Below are 24,587 nucleotides of genomic sequence, written 5' to 3'. Positions count from 1 at the left end.
TGAATTATATATATATATATATATATATATATCGAGAGAGATATATATATAGAGAGAGAGATATAGAGATATATATATATAGAGAGAGATATAGTGAGAGAGAGATATAGATATATAGAGAGATATATCAAATCAAATGTATTTATATAGCCCTTCGTACATCAGCTGATATCTCAAAGTGCTGTACAGAAACCCATCCTAAAACCCCAAACAGCAAGCGATGCAGGTGTAGAAGCACGGTGGCTAGGAAAAACTCCCTTGAAAGGCCAAAACCTTGGAAGAAACCTAGAGAGGAACCAGGCCGAAAGTATTCGGCCCCCTTGAACTTTGCAACCTTTTGCCAGATTTCAGGCTTCAAAGCCAGATTTGGATACAAAAAGATTTCCCAAGCTTTAAACATCCCAAGGAGCACTGTGCAAGCGATAATATTGAAATGGAAGGAGTATCAGACCACTGCAAATCTACCAAGACCTGGCCGTCCCTCTAAACTTTCAGCTCATACAAGGAGAAGACTGATCAGAGATGCAGCCAATAGGCCCATGATCACTCTGGATGAACTGCAGAGATCTACAGCTGAGGTGGGAGACTCTGTCCATAGGACAACAATCAGTCGTATATTGCACAAATCTGGCCTTTATGGAAGAGTGGCAAGAAGAAAGCCATTTCTTAAAGATATCCATAAAAAGTGTTGTTTAAAGTTTGCCACAAGCCACCTGGGAGACACACCAAACATGTGGAAGAAGGTGCTCTGGTCAGATGAAAACAAAATTGAACTTTTTGGCAACAATGCAAAACGTTATGTTTGGCGTAAAAGCAACACAGCTCATCACCCTGAACACACCAGCCCCACTGTCAAACATGGTGGTGGCAGCATCATGGTTTGGGCCTGCTTTTCTTTAGCAGGGACAGGGAAGATGGTTAAAATTGATGGGAAGATGGATGGAGCCAAACACAGGACCATTCTGGAAGAAAACCTGATGGAGTCTGCAAAAGACCTGAGACTGGGACGGAGATTTGTCTTCCAACAAGACAATGATCCAAAATATAAAGCAAAATCTACAATGGAATGGTTCAAAAATAAACATATCCAGGTGTTAGAATGGCCAAGTCAAAGTCCAGACCTGAATCCAATCGAGAATCTGTGGAAAGAACTGAAAACTGCTGTTCACAAATGCTCTCCATCCAACCTCACTGAGTTCGAGCTGTTTTGCAAGGAGGAATGGGAAAAAATGTCAGTCTCTTGATGTGCAAAACTGATAGAGACATACCCCAAGTGACTTACAGCTGTAATCGCCCAATTTTTCAGTTTTTGATTTGTTAAAAAAGTTTGAAATATCCAATAAATGTTGTTCCACTTCATGATTGTGTCCCACTTGTTGTTGATTCTTCACAACAAAATACAGTTTTATATCTTTATGTTTGAAGCCTGAAATGTGGCAAAAGGTCGCAAAGTTCAAGGGGGCCGAATACACTATATATATATATATATATATATATATATATATATATAGAGAGAGAGATATAGATATATATATAGAGAGAGATACATAGAGAGAGATATAGATATATATATAGAGAATTATATATAGAGAGATACATAGATATAGACATATAGAGAGAGATATATAGATATAGAGAGAGAGCAGCATTTCAAGGCACAGTGGATAGATCATGGCTGCACATTGATTTAAGTTGTGAGACTTCCACTTTTCAGCACTGGATGGTACTGTACGTAACAACAGCAGGCTCTGGCACCTACGAAACAAGAGATGAATAATATAGAAAGCTAGCTCTGGTCCAGGGTGTAAGTACGTATTTCTCCACTAATGGGTGTGGAGGAAAATGCAGTAATGCCATGGACCAGAGCTAGTAGAAACCATAATATCAGGCTTTAATAGTAAGAACAGAAATCATTTGAATCCATTTAAATCATAAAATAAGAGAAAACTAAAAACACTGACAACTTCAGTTGCACTGTACACAACAAAAACAACTTATTTATTAATTTTTATAATATACAAAGACATAAATACATCCGAAAATGTCCCCCCCCCAACCCCCCACCCCGATTAAAATGACTCGTCGACTGGAATTTTAAAAGTTTTCACAGAATTAACATTCCTTGAGATGGAGAAGAGAAAACATCTGTCTTTCTTTCCTTCTCTTCAGCGTCTTGTTACCAAAGGCAGGAGACGGCCCATTGCTTTCAGAGAAGTTAAAGGAAAATTCCACCCCCCCCCAAAAAAAAACGCCAACTCTTGTGGTATTTGTTACATTAGTCCACTGTTGATATAGTCCCAAAATGTTTTGTATGTCAACAATCAAGTTTTCCAATATATAGAAATGTAGCAAAATAAAGACATACAGCCGTTATGAGGCATTTTATGAAGCTGCATTTTGGGTGGAATTCTCCTTTAAGACGGCTGTCTAAAACCTTATGGTGCCGTGTCTCGACTTCAGATCTTTCCTCTGAGACCAAGTTGGGTTGTAACTCCTTTGCTATTGCTTTTAAGACCTACACGGTTCCTGATCACCAATATGCTCCTGATTTCACCCATGTCATGTGATCCTGGAGTCCTTGATAATGATGGCTTGTTGTTGTTTTGAATGTCATGTGATCCTGGAGTCCTTGATAATGATGGCTGCTTGTTGTTGTTGTCGTCAAGCGGTACTGGAAAACAGTACAGTCTTTTGCTGTCAGGTTTGGTCAAAGTGTCACAAGCATCTGTAATTAGTTGTAGGATTTAAAATGGCAGAGGTTTCAGTGGAGGCGTGGTTGTGGGGTAAGAGTGTGTTGTATGGTTGTGGGGTAAGAGTGTGTTGTATGGTTGTGGGGTAAGAGTGTGTTGTATGGTTGTGGGGTAAGAGTGTGTTGTATGGTTGTGGGGTAAGAGTGTGTGTGGGGTAAGAGTGTGTGTATGGTTGTGGGGTAAGAGTGTGTGTATGGTTGTGGGGTAAGAGTGTGGGGTAAGAGTGTGTGTATGGTTGTGGGGTAAGAGTGTGTGTATGGTTATGGGGTAGTGGTGTATGTATGGTTATGGGGTAGTGGTGTATGTATGGTTATGGGGTAGTGGTGTGTGTGGGGTAAGAGTGTGTGTATGGTTATGGGGTAGTGGTGTGTGTGTGGGGTAAGAGTGTGTGTATGGTTATGGGGTAAGAGGTGTGTATGGTAGCCTTGTGTATGCCAGCTATATAGGCTTGATCGTGACACACTACAGGCCAACCAGACTAGTAAGGGGGCACTACGGGAGAGGTATAGACAAATGTCTGTCAACCAAAACCCCCCCAAAAAACACTGACTCTTGTTCAGTTCTCCTTCAGATGTAGCCTGGCCTAATGACAGTGACTCCATGTACCTCTCAAAACCCCGGTCCAAACCAGTACAGGTACAATGTTTTGATGGTCAGAATGCAGACTATACAGTAAACCACAGATAGCTAGTTGATATGTACAGGTGAGGAACGGATGGGCCCCCATTCTCTCTAAGTGTTTGTTCCTACAGAAATACACACAGATCTGTGTTCCCTGTAGATTGAGGAATATAAATGTACAGAAAAAAACAGCTGGCAACACAGGGCTGGTTTTCTGTCTTTTCCCTCCCGCTGTCTGTCTATCTATCTACCTGTCTGTCTGCCTATCAACCTGTCTGCCTGCATGTCAGTGTATCTGTATCTGTATGTCTGTCTGTCTGCCTACCAACCTGTCTGCCTGCCTGTCAGTGTATCTGTCTGTCTGTCTGTTTCTCTCTCTGTCTGTCTGTCTGTCTGTCTGTCTGTCTGTCTGTCTGTCTGTCTGTCTGCCTGCCTGTCAGTGTATCTGTATCTATATGTCTGTCTGTCTGCCTGCCTGTCTATCTACCCGTCTGTCTGCCTGGCTATCTGTCTGTCTGTCTGCCTGCCTGTCAGTGTATCTGTATGTCTGCCTGTCTGTCTGTCTACCCGTCTGTCTGTCTACCCGTCTGTCTGTCTACCCGTCTGTCTGTCTACCCGTCTGTCTGTCTACCCGTCTGTCTGTCTACCCGTCTGTCTACCCGTCTGTCTGTCTGTCTGTCTGCCTGCCTCCTGTCTGTCTGCCTCCTGTCTGTCTGCCTGCCTGTCTGTCTGCCTCCTGGCTGTCTGCTCCTGTCTGTCTGCCTCCTGTCTGTCTGCCTCCTGTCTGTCTGCCTCCTGTCTGTCTGTCTGTCTGTGTCTGTCTGTCTACCTGTCTTTTTATCTACCTGTCTGTCTGTCTGCCTCCTGTCTGTCTGCCTCCTGTCTGTCTGCCTCCTGTCTGTCTGCCTCCTGTCTGTCTGCCTCCTGTCTGTCTGCCTCCTGTCTGTCTGCCTCCTGTCTGTCTGCCTCCTGTCTGTCTGCCTCCTGTCTGTCTGCCTCCTGTCTGTCTGCCTCCTGTCTGTCTGCCTCCTGTCTGTCTGCCTCCTGTCTGTCTGCCTCCTGTCTGTCTGCCTCTTCCCTCCGTCCATCTATCTGCCTGTCTGTTGGGGTAGTGTAGACAGAGGTAGCATCAGACAAGTCAAATTTGCAGAGGAGGAAGAGTGGAGACAGGGAGAAGAGATGAGATGAGATTCCACAGTTTCCTGTTACTCTGTGCTCTTATGTGCTTTGAGGCCTTAGCTGAAGAGATGTACTGTACAGCCACTGAGAGGCTGGCTATTGGGGTGAAACACAAGTCTCTCTTTATATCGGAGTCAGCTCAGACAGTGAGGGACGAGAGGAGGACAGAGCTCTCGTCTTCTGAGCTCCAGTATTTCTTGGCAGTACCGAGAGCCCATCACAATTACACACACACATCTCCCCTTCAAATCCCACAGTATGAAATTAATCCTTCATTATTTAACAGAAGAAGACTGTCCTTCTAGCTAATCCTGAGTTTCAGTGGGTATTTGAGAGGGGAAACCTTAGTTGGCACTTCAGAGAGTGAAAAAGAACTTCCAGGGACAAGGAAGAGGCATGGAGAGTGGAATCAGTACTTCCGTTTGTGCAAGGGAGAAGGGGAATGTTTTTGGGACTGGTCCTCTTTCTTTTCATTAACTCTTCTCCTCTCTCCTTTTCCTCCCCCTCCTCTTCTGGTCAATGTGGTAGAACCCTCCTCCTCTCCTCCTCTGTCTGTCTCAGTTCATGTCAATGGTGTTGAAGACCCACTCTGTGAACTTCTTGAGTTTGGCAGCAGAGCTCTGGGACTCCTCCTGCAGCCGCTGGTTATCCTCCCAGAGCCTTTTGATCTGCAGATGGAGACGCTGCTTCTCCTCACGCTCCTAAAAGAGGGAGGGAGAGGGGGATTGAGGGGGATAGAGGGGGAGGGAGATAGAGGGGGATAGAGGGAGAGGGGGATAGAGGGGGAGGGAGAGGGGGAGAGAAAGGGAGAGAGAGAGAGAAAGGGAGAGAGGGAGAGGGAGAGAGGGAGGGAGAGAGGGAGGGAGAGAGAGAGGGAGAGAGAGAGGGAGAGAGAGAGGGAGAGAGAGAGGCAGAGAGAGAGGCAGAGAGGGAGAGAGAGAGGGAGAGAGGGAGGGAGAGAGGGAGGGAGGGAGGGAGAGAGGGAGGGGGAGAGGGAGGGAGAGAGGGAGGGAGAGAGTGGGATAGAGGGAGAGAGTGGGATAGAGGGGAGGGGGATAGAGGGAGAGGGGGATAGAGGGAGAGGGGGATAGAGGGGGAGGGGAATATAGGGGGAGGGGAATATAGGGGGAGGGAGAGGGGGATAGAGGGGGATAGAGGGGGAGGGATAAGTAGTGGGGGGTAAAGAGGAGAGATAAACGAGGGAGAGAAAGAAGGAGGGAGGGAGAGAGGGCAAGGGCGGACAGAGAGCAAAAAAAGAGTTAAACGGGGAGGAGAAGGAGGGAGAGAGAGAGGGAGAGAGGGAGCGAGAGAGAGAGGGAGAGAGAGAGCGAGAGAGGGAGGGAGAGAGGGAGGGAGAGCGAGAGAGAGAGAGAGAGAGAGAGAGAGAGAGAGAGAGAGCGAGAGCGAGAGAGAGAGAGAGAGAGAGAGAGAGAGAGAGAGAGAAGGATACAGGGGAGTTAGCGTCACCAACTCTACATAACTGCTAGGGATGATTACTCTATATATAACAGACGGTAGCTATAACACCGCTAGGGATGATTACTCTATATATAACAGACGGTAGCTATAACACCGCTAGGGATGATTACTCTATATATAACAGACGGTAGCTATAACACCGCTAGGGATGATTACTCTATATATAACAGACGGTAGCTATAACACCGCTAGGGATGATTACTCTATATATAACAGACGGTAGCTATAACACCGCTAGGGATGATTACTCTATATAACAGACGATAGCTATAACACCGCTAGGGATGATTATTCTACATAACAGACGGTAGCTATAACACCGCTAGGGATGATTACTCTATATAACACCGTTAGGGATGATTACGCTATATAACACCGCTAGGGATGATTACTCTACATAACAGACGGTAGCTATAACACCGCTAGGGATGATTACTCTACATAACAGACGGTAGCTATAACACCGCTAGGGATGATTACTCTATATAACAGACGGTAGCTATAACACCGCTAGGGATGATTACTCTATATAACAGACGGTAGCTATAACACCGCTAGGGATGATTACTCTATATAACAGACGGTAACTATGACACCATTAGGGATGATTACTCTATACAACACCGCTAGGGATGATTACTCTATATAACACCGCTAGGGATGATTACTCTATATAACACCGCTAGGGATGATTACTCTATATAACACTGCTAGGGATGATTACTCTATATAACAGACGGTAACTATGACACCGCTAGGGATGATTACTCTATATAACACCATTAGGGATGATTACTCTATACAACACCGCTAGGGATGATTACTCTATATAACACCGCTAGGGATGATTACTCTATATATATAACACCGTTAGGGATGATTACTCTATATAACACCGTTAGGGATGATTACTCTATATAACAGACGGTAGCTATAACACTGCTAACTCTATATAGGCTCTCGAGTGGCGCAGCGGTCCAAGGCACTGCATCTCAGTGTTAGAGGCATCACTACAGACCCTGGTTCGATTCCAGGCTGTATCACAACCGGCCGTGATTGGGAGTCCCATAAGGCGGCGCACAATTGGTCCGGCGTGGTCCGGGTTAGGGTTTTTGCCGGCGTAGGCTGTCATTGTAAATAATAATTTGTTCTTAACCGACTTACCTCGTTCAATAAATAAAAATGAAAAGGAATGAAAAATGTGTTCACAGTAAGCAGCAAATCCTCTACCAACCTTCTACAGAGCGGAGGCAGCTAACGCCGAACGTCTTACAGAAGGAACAATGGGTGGAGCAGAAGTTTGTTTTTCCGTGTGTGTGTGTGTGTGTGAGTAGTCCATTAGAATGAGTATTGTTGTTTTGATGGTTCGTTGCTAAGCTAAGTGCATGTATTGATTTGTGTGGTTATAGACGTCCATTTTTCCACATCAATATGCTGAAATTATGAGATGAGACATATTTTGTGTGTGTGTGTGTGCGTGTGTGTGTGTGTGTGTTACCTTCTTCAGGTCATCCTGTAGCATCTTGACCACGGCTTCCAGCTTGGTCACATTCCTCTCCAGACCTGCTGGACCCTCACTGGGGAGACAGAGAGTTAAACATACATTTAACCACACAAACCCAACGTGTCACCCAACGTGTCACCCAACGTGTCACCTAACGTGTCACCCAACGTGTCACCCAACGTGTCACCCACCCAACGTGTCACCCACCCAACGTGTCACCCACCCAACGTGTCACCCAACGTGTCACCCACCCAATGTGTCACCCAACGTGTCACCCACCTAGCGTGTCACCCACCCAGCGTGTCACCTACCTAGCGTGTCACCTACCTAACGTGTCACCCACCTAACGTGTCACCTACCTAGCGTGTCACCCACCTAATGTGTCACCCACCTAGCGTGTCACCTACCTAACGTGTCACCCACCTAACGTGTCACCTACCTAACGTGTCACCTACCTAGCGTGTCACCCACCTAACGTGTCACCCAACGTGTCACCCACCTAACGTGTCACCCAACGTGTCACCCACCCAACGTGTCACCCACCTAATGTGTCACCTAACGTGTCACCTAACGTGTCACCCACCTAACGTGTCACCCACCTAACGTGTCACCCACCTAACGTGTCACCCACCTAGCGTGTCACCTAACGTGTCACCCACCTAACGTGTCACCCACCTAACGTGTCACCCACCTAACGTGTCACCTAACGTGTCACCCACCTAACGTGTCACCTAACGTGTCACCCACCTAACGTGTCACCAACCTAACGTGTCACCCAACGTGTCACCCACCTAACGTGTCACCTAACGTGTCACCTAACGTGTCACCTAACGTGTCACCCACCTAACGTGTCACCTAACGTGTCACCCACCTAACGTGTCACCTAACGTGTCACCCACCTAACGTGTCACCCACCTAACGTGTCACCCACCCAACGTGTCACCTAACGTGTCACCCACCTAGCGTGTCACCCACCTAATGTGTCACCTAACGTGTCACCTAACGTGTCACCTAACGTGTCACCTAACGTGTCACCCACCTAACGTGTCACCCACCTAACGTGTCACCAACCTAACGTGTCACCCACCTAACGTGTCACCTAACGTGTCACCCACCTAACGTGTCACCTAACGTGTCACCCACCTAACATGTTACAAACCTAACGTGTCACCTAACGTGTCACCCACCTAACATGTTACAAACCTAACGTGTCACCTAAAGTGTCACCTATATTGGATCTTTATTTAAAGAGATGTAAAGCACTTCCATATTTGTAGCACATCAATTTAAATGTAGTTAAGTCACCAGTGTGTGTTGACCTTACAGTGAAATGCTTACTGACAAACCCTATCACCAACAACACAGTTTTAAGAAAAATAACAGTTAAGAAAATATTTACTAAATAAACTAAAGTAAAACCAAAAATATAACCCAATAAAATAACAACGAGGATATATAGAGGGGTTACCGGTACCGAGTCAGTGTGAGGGGGTTACCGGTACCGAGTCAGTGTGAGGGGGTTACCGGTACCGAGTCAGTGTGAGGGGGTTACCGAGACAGTGTGAGGGGGGTACCGAGACAGTGTGAGGGGGGTACCGAGACAGTGTGAGGGGGGAGGGGTACCGGTACCGAGTCAGTGTGAGGGGGTACCGAGACAGTGTGAGGGGGGTACCGAGACAGTGTGAGGGGGGTACCGAGACAGTGTGAGGGGGGAGGGGTACGGTACAGAGTCAGTGTGAGGGGGTACCGAGACAGTGTGAGGGGGGTACCGAGACAGTGTGAGGGGGGTACCGAGACAGTGTGAGGGGAGGAGGGGTACCGGTACAGAGTCAGTGTGAGGGGGTACCGGTACAGAGTCAGTGTGAGGGGGTTACCGGTACCGAGTCAGTGTGGGTACCGGTACCGAGTCAGTGTGGGTACCGGTACCGAGTCAGTGTGGGTACCGGTACCGAGTCAGTGTGGGGGGTTACCGGTACCGAGTCAGTGTGGGGGGGGTTACCGGTACCGAGTCAGTGTGAGGGGGGGGGTTACCGGTACCGAGTCAGTGTGAGGGGTTACCGGTACAGAGTCAGTGTGAGGGGGTTACCGGTACCGAGTCAGTGTGAGGGGGTTACGGTACCGAGTCAGTGTGAGGGGGGGTTACCGGTACCGAGTCAGTGTGAGGGGGTTACCGGTACCGAGTCAGTGTGAGGGGGGTTACGGTACCGAGTCAGTGTGAGGGGGTACGGTACCGAGTCAGTGTGAGGGGGTACCGAGACAGTGTGTGGGGGGGTACCGAGTCAGTGTGAGGGGGTACAGAGACAGTGTGGGGGGTACCGAATCAGTGTGGGGGGTACCGAGACAGTGTGGGGGGGTACCGAATCAGTGTGGGGGGTACCGAGACAGTGTGGGGGGTACCGAATCAGTGTGAGGGGGGTACCGAGACAGTGTGAGGGGAGGTACCGGTACTGTGACAGTGTGAGGGGGTACCGGTACCGAGTCAGTGTGGGGGGGGGGGTACGGTACCGAGTCAGTGTGAGGGGGTACCGAGACAGTGTGGGGGGGTACCGAGTCAGTGTGAGGGGGTACCGAGACAGTGTGGGGGTACCGAGGGGGTACCGAGACAGTGGGGGGGTACCGAATCAGTGTGAGGGGGGTACCGAGACAGTGTGGGGGGGTACCGAGACAGTGTGGGGGTACCGAATCAGTGTGAGGGGGTACCGAGACAGTGTGGGGGTACCGGTACCGTGACAGTGTGAGGGGGGTACCGGTACCGAGTCAGTGTGAGGGGGTTACCGGTACCGAGTCAGTGTGAGGGGGTACCGAGACAGTGTGGGGGGGGTACCGAGTCAGTGTGAGGGGGTACCGAGACAGTGTGGGGGGTACAGAGACAGTGTGGGGGGCACCGGTACCGTGACAGTGTGAGGGGGTTACCGGTACCGAGTCAGTGTGAGGGGGTTACTGGTACCGAGTCAGTGTGAGGGGAGTTACCGGTACCGAGTCAGTGTGAGGGGGTTACGGTACCGAGTCAGTGTGAGGGGAGTTACCGGTACCGTGACAGTGTGAGGGGGTTACCGGTACCGAGTCAGTGTGAGGGGGTTACCGGTACCGAGTCAGTGTGGGGGGGGGGGGGTACCGGTACTGAGTCAGTGTGAGGGGGGTACCGGTACCGAGTCAGTGTGTGGGGGCGGGGGGTACCGGTACTGAGTCAGTGTGAGGGGGGTACCGGTACCGAGTCAGTGTGAGGGGGGTTACCGGTACCGAGTCAGTGTGAGGGGGGTTACCGGTACCGTGACAGTGTGAGGGGGTTACCGGTACCGTGACAGTGTGAGGGGGTTACCGGTACCGAGTCAGTGTGGGGGTTTCCGGTACCGAGTCAGTGTGAGGGGAGTTACCGGTACCGTGACAGTGTGAGGGGGTATCGGTACCGAGTCAGTGTGAGGGGGTTACCGGTACCGTGACAGTGTGAGGGGGGTTACCGGTACCGAGTCAGTGTGAGGGGGTTACCGGTACCGTGACAGTGTGAGGGGGGTTACCGGTACCGAGTCAGTGTGAGGGGGTTACCGGTACCGAGTCAGTGTGGGGGAAGTTACCGGTACCGAGTCAGTGTGATGGGGGTTACCGGTACCGAGTCAGTGTGGGGGGTTACCGGTACCGAGTCAGTGTGAGGGGGATTGGGGGTACCGGTACTGAGTCAGTGTGGGGGGGGGTACCGAGTCAGTGTGAGGGGGGTTACCGGTACGAGTCAGTGTGAGGGGGTCACCGGTACCGAGTCAGTGTGGGGGGTTACCGGTACCGAGTCAGTGTGAGGGGGTCACCGGTACCGAGTCAGTGTGAGGGGTTACCAGTACCGAGTCAGTGTGAGGGGGTTACCGGTACCGAGTCAGTGTGGGGGGTTACCGGTACCGAGTCAGTGTGGGGGGTTACCGGTACCGAGTCAGTGTGGGGTGGGGGGTGGGGGGTACCGAGACAGTGTGGGGGGTACCGAGACAGTGTGGGGGAGAATAACAGTCTGACTAGAGTGGATGGATTCTTTGGCAATTTTTAGGGCCTTCCTCTGACACCGCCTGGTATAGAGGTCCTGGATGGCAGGAAACTTGGCCCCAGTGATGTACTGGGCCGTTCGCACTACCCTCTGTAGCGCCTTACGGTCGGAGGCCGAGCAGTTTCTATACCAGGCGGTGATGCAACCGGTCAGTATGCTCTCGATGGTGCAGCTGTAGAACTTTTTGAGGATCCGTGGACCCGTGCCAAATCTTTTCAGTCTCCCGAATAGACGTGTCCTCTTCAGAGGGGTTGGGTGAAATGCGGAAGACACATTTCAGTTGAATGCATTCAGTTGTACAACTGAAAAACTGTCTTGGTGTGCTTGGACCATGTTAGTTTGTTGGTGATGTGGACACCAAGGAACTTGAAGCTCTCAACCTGCTCCACTACAGCCGCGTCGATGAGAATGGGGGCGTTCTCGGTCCTCTTTTTCCTGTAGTCCACATTCATCTCCTTTTTCTTGATCACGTTGAGGGAGAGGTTGTTGTCCTGGCACCACACGGCCAGGTCTCTGACCTCCTCCCTATAGGCTGTCTCATTGAACAGGCAATGATGGTGTTGGACTCGTGCACCCTTGAGGTGCCCACGTGTTGAGGATCAGCGTGGCAGATGTGTTGTTGCCAACCCTTACCACCTGGGGGCGGCCCGATCCAGTTGCAGAGGGAGGTGTTTAGTCCCAGGGTCCTTAGCTTAGTAATGAGCTTTGAGGGCAGGGTGTATCTCCAGGCTGGGCTGTGTGGTGAGGGTTACCTGGAGGATGGTCTGGACAGAGGGGCAGGTAGTAGGTCCAGGCTGGGCTGTGACTGGTGAGGGCTGGAGGCTCCACTACCTCTGTGGTTAGAATCACTGAACACAAACCCTCTCTGGACTGGAGGGGGAGGGAGGGAGGGAGAGAGGAAGAGAGGGAGGAAGAGGAGGAGGAAGAGAGAGGGATAGGAGGAGGAAGAGAGAGGGATAGGAGGAGGAAGAGAGAGGGATAGGAGGAGGAAGAGAGAGGGATAGGAGGAAGAAGAGAGAGGGATAGGAGGAGGAAGAGAGAGGGATAGGAGGAGGAAGAGAGGGATAGGAGGAGGAAGAGATGGGGAGGGAGCGGAAAGGAGGGAATGAGGGAGAGGGAAGGAGAGGGAAGAACGGAGAGGGGGAGGGAGGGGGAGGGAAGGAGACGGAAGGAAGGAGACGGAAGGAAGGAGACGGAAGGAAGGAGACGGAAGGAAGGAGACGGAAGGAAGGAGACGGAAGGAAGGAGACAGAAGGAAGGAGACAGAAGGAAGGAGACAGAAGGAAGGAATGAAGGAAGGAAGGAAGGAAGGAAGGAAGGGGAAGGAAGGAAGGAAGGAAGGAAGGAAGGAAGGAAGGAGAGGGGGAAGAAGGAGGGGGAGGTAGGGAAGGAGGAGGGAAGGAGGAGAGAGGAGGAGAGGGGATAGGGAGGGGGAGGGAAGGAGAGGAGGTAGGGAGGGAAGGAGGAGAGGGGATAGGGAGGGAGGGAGGGAGAGAGAAGGGATTGGGAGGGAATGAGGGGATAGGGAGGGGGAGGGAAGGAGGTAGAGTAAATAAGAGGAAGAGAGAGATATAATTGCCAGAGGAAAACGTGAGAGAGGGAGAGAAAGAGAATGTGATTAAAGATCAGGTTGAGACAAATTGTAGTAGTAACTGTTGTCACGGGAGACACATCATTACTATGTAGTGTTCATCGTATACAGTCATTCCCTGCCTCTTCCTTTTGCAGGTATTGACCACATGCACCAGATGAGTCCAGACACACACACACACACACACACACACACACACACACACACACACACACACACACACACACACACACACACACACTCTTACTTTCGAAGGTATTGGCCACATCCACCAGGTGGGTCCAGTCCAGGGGGCTGTCCCTGCTCTCAGAGGGGGGGAGGGGCATCAGCTCCTGGGGAAGGGGGTGGCGCTGTCGCTCAACCATCTCAGCCAATGACGTGTCAGACGCAGACAGATCCCCTGTAGAGAGGACAAGAGGACCGATTAGGACCGTGGACATCCCTAGAAGACAGATCCCCTGTAGAGAGGACAAGAGGACCGATTAGGACCGTGGACATCCCTAGAAAACAGACCCCTGTAGAGAGAGGACAGATTAGGACCATGGACATCCCTAGAAGACAGATCCCCTGTAGAGAGAGGACAAGAGGACAGATTAGGACCGTGGACATCCCTAGAAGACAGATCCCCTGTAGAGAGAGGACAAGAGGACAGATTAGGACCATGGACATCCCTAGAAGACAGATCCCCTGTAGAGAGAGGACAAGAGGACAGATTAGGACCATGGCCATCCCTAGAAGACAGATCCCCTGTAGAGAGAGGACAAGAGGACAGATTAGGACCATGGACATCCCTAGAAGACAGATCCCCTGTAGAGAGAGGACAAGAGGACAGATTAGGACCGTGGACATCCCTAGAAGACGGATCCCCTGTAGAGAGAGGACAGATTAGGACCATGGACATCCCTAGAAGACAGATCCCCTGTAGAGAGAGGACAAGAGGACAGATTAGGACCATGGACATCCCTAGAAGACAGATCCCCTGTAGAGAGAGGACAAGAGGACAGATTAGGACCATGGACATCCCTAGAAGACAGATCCCCTGTAGAGAGAGGACAAGAGGACAGATTAGGACCATGGACATCCCTAGAAGGCAGATCCCCTGTAGAGAGAGGACAAGAGGACAGATTAGGACCGTGGACATCCCTAGAAGACGGATCCCCTGTAGAGAGAGGACAGATTAGGACCATGGACATCCCTAGAAGACAGATCCCCTGTAGAGAGAGGACAAGAGGACAGATTAGGACCATGGACATCCCTAGAAGACAGATCCCCTGTAGAGAGAGGACAAGAGGACAGATTAGGACCATGGACATCCCTAGAAGACAGATCCCCTGTAGAGAGAGGACAAGAGGACAGATTAGGACCATGGACATCCCTAGAAGACAGATCCCCTGTAGAGAGAGGACAAGAGGACAGATTAGGACCATGGCCATCCCTAGAAGACAGATCCCCTGTAGAGAGAGGACAGATTAGGACCATGGACATCCCTAGAAGACAGATCCCCTGTAGAGAGAGGACAGATTAGGACCATGGACATCCCTAGAAGACAGATCCCCTGTAGAGAGAGGACAAGAGGACAGATTAGGACCATGGCCATCCCTAGAAGACAGATCCCCTGTAGAGAGAGGACAAGAGGACAGATTAGGACCATGGCCATCCCTAGAAGACAGATCCCCTGTAGAGAGAGGACAGATTAGGACCATGGACATCCCTAGAAGACAGATCCCCTGTAGAGAGAGGACAAGAGGACAGATTAGGACCATGGCCATCCCTAGAAGACAGATCCCCTGTAGAGAGAGGACAGATTAGGACCATGGACATCCCTAGAAGACAGATCCCCTGTAGAGAGAGAGGACAGATTAGGACCATGGACATCCCTAGAAGACAGATCCCCTGTAGAGAGGACAAGAGGACAGATTAGGACCATGGACATCCCTAGAAGACAGATCCCCTGTAGAGAGGACAAGAGGACAGATTAGGACCATGGACATCCCTAGAAGACGGATCCCCTATAGAGAGAGGACAAGAGGACCGATTAGGACCATGGACATCCCTAGAAGACAGATCCCCTGTAGAGAGGACAAGAGGACAGATTAGGACCATGGACATCCCTAGAAGACAGATCCCCTGTAGAGAGAGGACAAGAGGACAGATTAGGACCGTGGACATCCCTAGAAGACAGATCCCCTGTAGAGAGAGGACAAGAGGACAGATTAGGACCATGGACATCCCTAGAAAACAGACCCCTGTAGAGAGAGGACAAGAGGACAGATTAGGACCGTGGACATCCCTAGAAGACAGATCCCCTGTAGAGAGAGGACAGATTAGGACCATGGACATCCCTAGAAGACAGATCCCCTGTAGAGAGAGGACAAGAGGACAGATTAGGACCGTGGACATCCCTAGAAGACAGATCCCCTGTAGAGAGAGGACAAGAGGACAGATTAGGACCATGGACATCCCTAGAAGACAGATCCCCTGTAGAGAGAGGACAAGAGGACAGATTAGGACCGTGGACATCCCTAGAAGACAGATCCCCTGTAGAGAGAGGACAAGATGACAGATTAGGATCATGGACATCCCTAGAAGACAGATCCCCTGTAGAGAGAGGACAAGAGGACAGATTAGGACCATGGACATCCCTAGAAGGCAGATCCCCTGTAGAGAGAGGACAAGAGGACAGATTAGGACCGTGGACATCCCTAGAAGACGGATCCCCTGTAGAGAGAGGACAGATTAGGACCATGGACATCCCTAGAAGACAGATCCCCTGTAGAGAGAGGACAAGAGGACAGATTAGGACCATGGACATCCCTAGAAGACACATCCCCTGTAAAGAGAGGACAAGAGGACAGATTAGGACCGTGGGCATCCCTAGAAGACGGATCCCCTGTAGAGAGAGGACAAGAGGCCAGATTAGGACCATGGACATCCCTAGAAGACAGATTCCCTGTAGAGAGAGGACAAGAGGACAGATTAGGACCGTGGACATCCCTAGAAGACAGATCCCCTGTAGAGAGAGGACAAGAGGACAGATTAGGACCATGGACATCCCTAGAAGACAGATCCCCTGTAGAGAGAGGACAAGAGGACAGATTAGGACCATGGACATCCCTAGAAGACAGATCCCCTGTAGAGAGAGGACAAGAGGACAGATTAGGATCATGGACATCCCTAGAAGACGGATCCCCTGTAGAGAGAGGACAAGAGGACAGATTAGGACCATGGACATCCCTAGAAGACAGATCCCCTGTAGAGAGAGGACAAGAGGACAGATTAGGACCATGGCCATCCCTAGAAGACAGATCCCCTGTAGAGAGAGGACAGATTAGGACCGTGGACATCCCTAGAAGACAGATCCCCTGTAGAGAGAGAGGACCGATTAGGACAGTGGACATCCCTAGAAGACAGACATTTTGAGTCTTTTCGATGAATTAATTCCATCAGTTTCTTCTCTCATTGAAAAATAAACTACACTATTATTCTTGAATAGTCTGCAATAAATGTAATGAATCTTTTTTTTACCAAAATGTAGATCAATACACTTTCTACCAGAAGACGGAGGCATATACACAGTCTTTATCCCCCTCCCAGCTCGGCCACATTAAGTATTGAGTCACCAACGTGTCGAACTGTCTCAAGCTGTCTAGAACCACATTCCCCAGCCCTGTGTCAATACGGCTCCTCTCACCGTGTAGTTTGATCCCCAGTTTGTACGAGGGTCGTCTGAGGGGCACCCCGCGGGTGGTGGGAGAACGTGGCAACGTGGAGCAGCTGAACAGCACGTCACTACCCAGGGTAGGGTCTGGTTCTAGGTCCCCCAGCCTCAGAGAGGGGACACGCTGGCCCCGGTAGATACTCTCATCAGACAGGGTGCGGTGGAGAGACCGACGGGTAGGGGGCTGGCCTGAGGAGGACGACTGGAGGAGAGAGAGAGTTAAACTGATGTCACCTGCTATCATAATATAATACAAACACACCAGATGGACATGACGATTAAAGTTATGACATGAGGATTAAAGTTATGACATGAGGATTAAAGTTATGACATGAGGATTAAAGTTATGACATGAGGATTAACGTTATGACATGAGGATTAACGTTATGACATGAGGATTAAAGTTATAACATGAGGATTTAAAGTGCTGTATCTGTAATTTTAATTTGCAATCAAAAGTTGTAGCTCTGCTGTCCTTAACAGTTTGATTATTTTTGCAGTATGTGTTGGGGAGGAAGGAAAGATAATCCATTAAGGAATATCCACCTAATATCCTGTACCTTGACCTTGACCTTGTGTCGTCTGTGTTTGGCAGGGCTGTCTGGACTCAGTCTCTTCATGTCGTCCTCCGCGGTGGTCTTAGCGTGGGTGAGGTGTGGCTGGAGGGCGTGATGGGGTCTGCTGTTACCCCCATCCTGACCCCCTCGTCCTCCGCTGCCGCCACTCCCCTCGCCTCCACTTCCTCCTCCTCCCTCCCCTGGAGACTTCCTGGGGACACGCAATAACAAGCAGAGGTCAGGGGTCAGATAATACAGCCATGCAAAAGACATAGCAACGTGACTGTCCAATAGCAATGTGACTGTCCACTAGCAACGTGACTGTCCAATAGCAATGTGACTGTCCAATAGCAATGTGACTGTCCAATAGCAACGTGACTGTCCACTAGCAACGTGACTGTCCACTAGCAACGTGACTGTCCAATAGCAACGTGACTGTCCACTAGCAACGTGACTGTCCACTAGCAACGTGACTGTCCACTAGCAACGTGACTGTCCACTAGCAACGTGACTGTCCACTAGCAACGTGACTGTCCACTAGCAACGTGACTGTCCAATAGCAACGTGACTGTCCACTAGCAACGCGACTGTCCACTAGCAACGTGACTGTCCACTAGCAACGTGACTGTCCACTAGCAACGTGACTGTCCACTAGCAACGTGACTGTCCACTAGCAACGTGACTGTCCACTAGCAACGTGACTGTCCAATAGCAATGTGACTGTCCAATAGCAATGTGACTGTCCAATAGTAATGTGACTGTCCAATAGCAATGTGACTGTCCAATAGTAATGTGACTGTCCACTAGCAACGTGACTGTCCAATAGTAATGTGACTGTCCAATAGCAATGTGACTGTCCAATAGCAATGTGACTGTCCAATAGCAATGTGACTGTCCACTAGCAACGTGACTGTCCAATAGCAATGTGACTGTCCAATAGCAATGTGACTGTCCAATAGCAATGTGACTGTCCAATAGCAATGTGACTGTCCAATAGTAATGTGACTGTCCAATAGCAATGTGACTGTCCAATAGTAACGTGACTGTCCAATAGCAACGTGACTGTCCAATAGCAACGTGACTGTCCAATAGCAATGTGACTGTCCAATAGTAATGTGACTGTCCACTAGTAATGTGACTGTCCAATAGCAATGTGACTGTCCACTAGCAATGTGACTGTCCAATAGTAATGTGACTGTCCAATAGTAATGTGACTGTCCACTAGTAATGTGACTGTCCAATAGCAATGTGACTGTCCAATAGTAATGTGACTGTCCAATAGTAATGTGACTGTCCAATAGTAATGTGACTGTCCACTAGTAATGTGACTGTCCAATAGCAACGTGACTGTCCAATAGCAATGTGACTGTCCAATAGTAATGTGACTGTCCAATAGTAATGTGACTGTCCAATAGCAATGTGACTGTCCAATAGTAATGTGACTGTCCAATAGTAATGTGACTGTCCAATAGTAATGTGACTGTCCACTAGTAATGTGACTGTCCAATAGTAATGTGACTGTCCAATAGCAATGTGACTGTCCAATAGCAATGTGACTGTCCAATAGCAACGTGACTGTCCAATAGCAACGTGACTGTCCAATAGCAACGTGACTGTCCACGAGCAACGTGACTGTCCAATAGCAATGTGACTGTCCAATAGCAACAGTGTATAATGTCAGTAGTTGTCTGTAGTCAGTGTATAATGTCAGTAGTTGTCTGTAGTCAGTGTATAATGTCAGTAGTTGTCTGTAGTCAGTGTATAATGTCAGTAGCTGTCTGTAGTCAGTGTATAATGTCAGTAGTTGTCTGTAGTCAGTGTATAATGTCAGTAGTTGTCTGTAGTCAGTGTATAATGGCAGTAGCTGTCTGTAGTCAGTGTATAATGTCAGTAGTTGTCTGTAGTCAGTGTATAATGTCAGTAGCTGTCTGTAGTCAGTGTATAATGTCAGTAGTTGTCTGTAGTCAGTGTATAATGTCAGTAGCTGTCTGTAGTCAGTGTATAATGTCAGTAGTTGTCTGTAGTCAGTGTATAATGTCAGTAGATGTCTGTAGTCAGTGTATAATGTCAGTAGTTGTCTGTAGTCAGTGTATAATGTCAGTAGCTGTCTGTAGTCAGTGTATAATGTCAGTAGTTGTCTGTAGTCAGTGTATAATGTCAGTAGCTGTCTGTAGTCAGTGTATAATGTCAGTAGTTGTCTGTAGTCAGTGTATAATGTCAGTAGTTGTCTGTAGTCAGTGTATAATGTCAGTAGTTGTCTGTAGTCAGTGTATAATGTCAGTAGTTGTCTGTAGTCAGTGTATAATGTCAGTAGTTGTCTGTAGTCAGTGTATAATGTCAGTAGTTGTCTGTAGTCAGTGTATAATGTCAGTAGTTGTCTGTAGTCAGTGTATAATGTCAGTAGCTGTCTGTAGTCAGTGTATAATGTCAGTAGTTGTCAGTGTATAATGTCAGTAGTTGTCTGTAGTCAGTGTATAATGTCAGTAGTTGTCTGTAGTCAGTGTATAATGTCAGTAGTTGTCTGTAGTCAGTGTATAATGTCAGTAGTTGTCTGTAGTCAGTGTATAATGTCAGTAGTTGTCTGTAGTCAGTGTATAATGTCAGTAGTTGTCTGTAGTCAGTGTATAATGTCAGTAGCTGTCTGTAGTCAGTGTATAATGTCAGTAGCTGTCTGTAGTCAGTGTATAATGTCAGTAGTTGTCTGTAGTCAGTGTATAATGTCAGTAGCTGTCTGTAGTCAGTGTATAATGTCAGTAGTTGTCTGTAGTCAGTGTATAATGTCAGTAGATGTCTGTAGTCAGTGTATAATGTCAGTAGTTGTCTGTAGTCAGTGTATAATGTCAGTAGCTGTCTGTAGTCAGTGTATAATGTCAGTAGTTGTCTGTAGTCAGTGTATAATGTCAGTAGCTGTCTGTAGTCAGTGTATAATGTCAGTAGTTGTCTGTAGTCAGTGTATAATGTCAGTAGTTGTCTGTAGTCAGTGTATAATGTCAGTAGTTGTCTGTAGTCAGTGTATAATGTCAGTAGTTGTCTGTAGTCAGTGTATAATGTCAGTAGTTGTCTGTAGTCAGTGTATAATGTCAGTAGTTGTCTGTAGTCAGTGTATAATGTCAGTAGTTGTCTGTAGTCAGTGTATAATGTCAGTAGTTGTCTGTAGTCAGTGTATAATGTCAGTAGTTGTCTGTAGTCAGTGTATAATGTCAGTAGTTGTCTGTAGTCAGTGTATAATGTCAGTAGCTGTCTGTAGTCAGTGTATAATGTCAGTAGTTGTCAGTGTATAATGTCAGTAGCTGTCTGTAGTCAGTGTATAATGTCAGTAGCTGTCTGTAGTCAGTGTATAATGTCAGTAGCTGTCTGTAGTCAGTGTATAATGTCAGTAGCTGTCTGTAGTCAGTGTATAATGTCAGTAGTTGTCTGTAGTCAGTGTATAATGTCAGTAGTAGTCTGTAGTCAGTGTATAATGTCAGTAGCTGTCTGTAGTCAGTGTATAATGTCAGTAGTTGTCTGTAGTCAGTGTATAATGTCAGTAGTTGTCTGTAGTCAGTGTATAATGTCAGTAGTTGTCTGTAGTCAGTGTATAATGTCAGTAGTTGTCTGTAGTCAGTGTATAATGTCAGTAGCTGTCTGTAGTCAGTGTATAATGTCAGTAGCTGTCTGTAGTCAGTGTATAATGTCAGTAGCTGTCTGTAGTCAGTGTATAATGTCAGTAGTTGTCTGTAGTCAGTGTATAATGTCAGTAGTCGTCTGTAGTCAGTGTATAATGTCAGTAGTTGTCTGTAGTCAGTGTATAATGTCAGTAGCTGTCTGTAGTCAGTGTATAATGTCAGTAGTTGTCTGTAGTCATTGTATAATGTCAGTAGTTGTCTGTAGTCAGTGTATAATGTCAGTAGTTGTCTGTAGTCAGTGTATAATGTCAGTAGTTGTCAGTGTATAATGTCAGTAGTTGTCAGTGTATAATGTCAGTAGCTGTCTGTAGTCAGTGTATAATGTCAGTAGTTGTCTGTAGTCAGTGTATAATGTCAGTAGTTGTCTGTAGTCAGTGTATAATGTCAGTAGTTGTCTGTAGTCAGTGTATAATGTCAGTAGTTGTCTGTAGTCAGTGTATAATGTCAGTGTATAATGTCAGTAGCTGTCTGTAGTCAGTGTATAATGTCAGTAGTTGTCTGTAGTCAGTGTATAATGTCAGTAGCTGTCTGTAGTCAGTGTATAATGTCAGTAGTTGTCTGTAGTCAGTGTATAATGTCAGTAGTTGTCTGTAGTCAGTGTATAATGTCAGTAGCTGTCTGTAGTCAGTGTATAATGTCAGTAGTTGTCTGTAGTCAGTGTATAATGTCAGTAGCTGTCTGTAGTCAGTGTATAATGTCAGTAGTTGTCTGTAGTCAGTGTATAATGTCAGTAGTTGTCAGTGTACAATGTCAGTAGTTGTCTGTAGTCAGTGTATAATGTCAGTAGTTGTCTGTAGTCAGTGTATAATGTCAGTAGTTGTCTGTAGTCAGTGTATAATGTCAGTAGCTGTCTGTAGTCAGTGTATAATGTCAGTAGTTGTCTGTAGTCAGTGTATAATGTCAGTAGTTGTCTGTAGTCAGTGTATAATGTCAGTAGCTGTCTGTAGTCAGTGTATAATGTCAGTAGTTGTCTGTAGTCAGTGTATAATGTCAGTAGTTGTCTGTAGTCAGTGTATAATGTCAGTAGCTGTCTGTAGTCAGTGTATAATGTCAGTAGCTGTCTGTAGTCAGTGTATAATGTCAGTAGCTGTCTGTAGTCAGTGTATAATGTCAGTAGTTGTCTGTAGTCAGTGTATAATGTCAGTAGTCGTCTGTAGTCAGTGTATAATGTCAGTAGTTGTCTGTAGTCAGTGTATAATGTCAGTAGCTGTCTGTAGTCAGTGTATAATGTCAGTAGTTGTCTGTAGTCATTGTATAATGTCAGTAGTTGTCTGTAGTCAGTGTATAATGTCAGTAGTTGTCTGTAGTCAGTGTATAATGTCAGTAGATGTCAGTGTATAATGTCAGTAGTTGTCAGTGTATAATGTCAGTAGCTGTCTGTAGTCAGTGTATAATGTCAGTAGTTGTCTGTAGTCAGTGTATAATGTCAGTAGTTGTCTGTAGTCAGTGTATGTCAGTAGTTGTCTGTAGTCAGTGTATAATGTCAGTAGTTGTCTGTAGTCAGTGTATAATGTCAGTGTATAATGTCAGTAGCTGTCTGTAGTCAGTGTATAATGTCAGTAGTTGTCTGTAGTCAGTGTATAATGTCAGTAGTTGTCTGTAGTCAGTGTATAATGTCAGTAGTTGTCTGTAGTCAGTGTATAATGTCAGTAGTTGTCAGTGTATAATGTCAGTAGTTGTCTGTAGTCAGTGTATAATGTCAGTAGGTGTCAGTGTATAATGTCAGTAGTTGTCTGTAGTCAGTGTATAATGTCAGTAGTTGTCTGTAGTCAGTGTATAATGTCAGTAGCTGTCTGTAGTCAGTGTATAATGTCAGTAGTTGTCTGTAGTCAGTGTATAATGTCAGTAGCTGTCTGTAGTCAGTGTATAATGTCAGTAGTTGTCTGTAGTCAGTGTATAATGTCAGTAGTTGTCTGTAGTCAGTGTATAATGTCAGTAGCTGTCTGTAGTCAGTGTATGTCAGTAGTTGTCTGTAGTCAGTGTATAATGTCAGTAGCTGTCTGTAGTCAGTGTATAATGTCAGTAGTTGTCTGTAGTCAGTGTATAATGTCAGTAGTTGTCAGTGTACAATGTCAGTAGTTGTCTGTAGTCAGTGTATAATGTCAGTAGTTGTCTGTAGTCAGTGTATAATGTCAGTAGTTGTCTGTAGTCAGTGTATAATGTCAGTAGCTGTCTGTAGTCAGTGTATGTCAGTAGTTGTCTGTAGTCAGTGTATAATGTCAGTAGTTGTCTGTAGTCAGTGTATAATGTCAGTAGTTGTCTGTAGTCAGTGTATAATGTCAGTAGTTGTCTGTAGTCAGTGTATAATGTCAGTAGTTGTCTGTAGTCAGTGTATAATGTCAGTAGCTGTCTGTAGTCAGTGTATAATGTCAGTAGCTGTCTGTAGTCAGTGTATAATGTCAGTAGTTGTCTGTAGTCAGTGTATAATGTCAGTAGTCGTCTGTAGTCAGTGTATAATGTCAGTAGTTGTCTGTAGTCAGTGTATAATGTCAGTAGCTGTCTGTAGTCAGTGTATAATGTCAGTAGTTGTCTGTAGTCATTGTATAATGTCAGTAGTTGTCTGTAGTCAGTGTATAATGTCAGTAGTTGTCTGTAGTCAGTGTATAATGTCAGTAGTTGTCAGTGTATAATGTCAGTAGTTGTCAGTGTATAATGTCAGTAGCTGTCTGTAGTCAGTGTATAATGTCAGTAGTTGTCTGTAGTCAGTGTATAATGTCAGTAGTTGTCTGTAGTCAGTGTATAATGTCAGTAGTTGTCTGTAGTCAGTGTATAATGTCAGTAGTTGTCTGTAGTCAGTGTATAATGTCAGTGTATAATGTCAGTAGCTGTCTGTAGTCAGTGTATAATGTCAGTAGTTGTCTGTAGTCAGTGTATAATGTCAGTAGTTGTCTGTAGTCAGTGTATAATGTCAGTAGTTGTCTGTAGTCAGTGTATAATGTCAGTAGTTGTCAGTGTATAATGTCAGTAGTTGTCTGTAGTCAGTGTATAATGTCAGTAGGTGTCAGTGTATAATGTCAGTAGTTGTCTGTAGTCAGTGTATAATGTCAGTAGTTGTCTGTAGTCAGTGTATAATGTCAGTAGCTGTCTGTAGTCAGTGTATAATGTCAGTAGTTGTCTGTAGTCAGTGTATAATGTCAGTAGCTGTCTGTAGTCAGTGTATAATGTCAGTAGTTGTCTGTAGTCAGTGTATAATGTCAGTAGTTGTCTGTAGTCAGTGTATAATGTCAGTAGCTGTCTGTAGTCAGTGTATAATGTCAGTAGTTGTCTGTAGTCAGTGTATAATGTCAGTAGCTGTCTGTAGTCAGTGTATAATGTCAGTAGTTGTCTGTAGTCAGTGTATAATGTCAGTAGTTGTCAGTGTACAATGTCAGTAGTTGTCTGTAGTCAGTGTATAATGTCAGTAGTTGTCTGTAGTCAGTGTATAATGTCAGTAGTTGTCTGTAGTCAGTGTATAATGTCAGTAGTTGTCTGTAGTCAGTGTATAATGTCAGTAGTTGTC

At 47.0% G+C, this 24,587-nt stretch overlaps 1 protein-coding gene across 4 annotated transcripts in view; it reads right to left on the bottom strand.

The window, feature by feature from the left end:
- Positions 1-2,892: 2,892 nt before the first annotated feature.
- The window catches only part of LOC118380431 (signal-induced proliferation-associated 1-like protein 1), a 103,677-nt gene continuing 81,982 nt past the window's right edge, over positions 2,893-24,587 (bottom strand). For 2 of the 4 annotated variants that reach the window (XM_052524257.1, XM_052524258.1), the window contains exons 19-24: positions 17,427-17,634; positions 16,840-17,068; positions 13,396-13,548; positions 12,310-12,427; positions 7,528-7,606; positions 4,076-5,251 (exon numbers count right to left, since the gene is read on the bottom strand). In XM_052524257.1, the coding sequence (XP_052380217.1) occupies positions 5,108-5,251; positions 7,528-7,606; positions 12,310-12,427; positions 13,396-13,548; positions 16,840-17,068; positions 17,427-17,634 (931 nt within the window). In that variant the 3' untranslated portion in view covers positions 4,076-5,107. The other 2 variants (XR_008141231.1, XR_008141232.1) reach the window with 2 other exon arrangements.

Source organism: Oncorhynchus keta, chromosome 8, assembly GCF_023373465.1.
Source record: "Oncorhynchus keta strain PuntledgeMale-10-30-2019 chromosome 8, Oket_V2, whole genome shotgun sequence".
In the NCBI taxonomy this organism is placed as follows: domain Eukaryota; kingdom Metazoa; phylum Chordata; class Actinopteri; order Salmoniformes; family Salmonidae; genus Oncorhynchus; species Oncorhynchus keta.
Note: the sequence above shows the minus strand (reverse complement) of the source record. Positions and strands in the feature narration are given on the sequence as shown.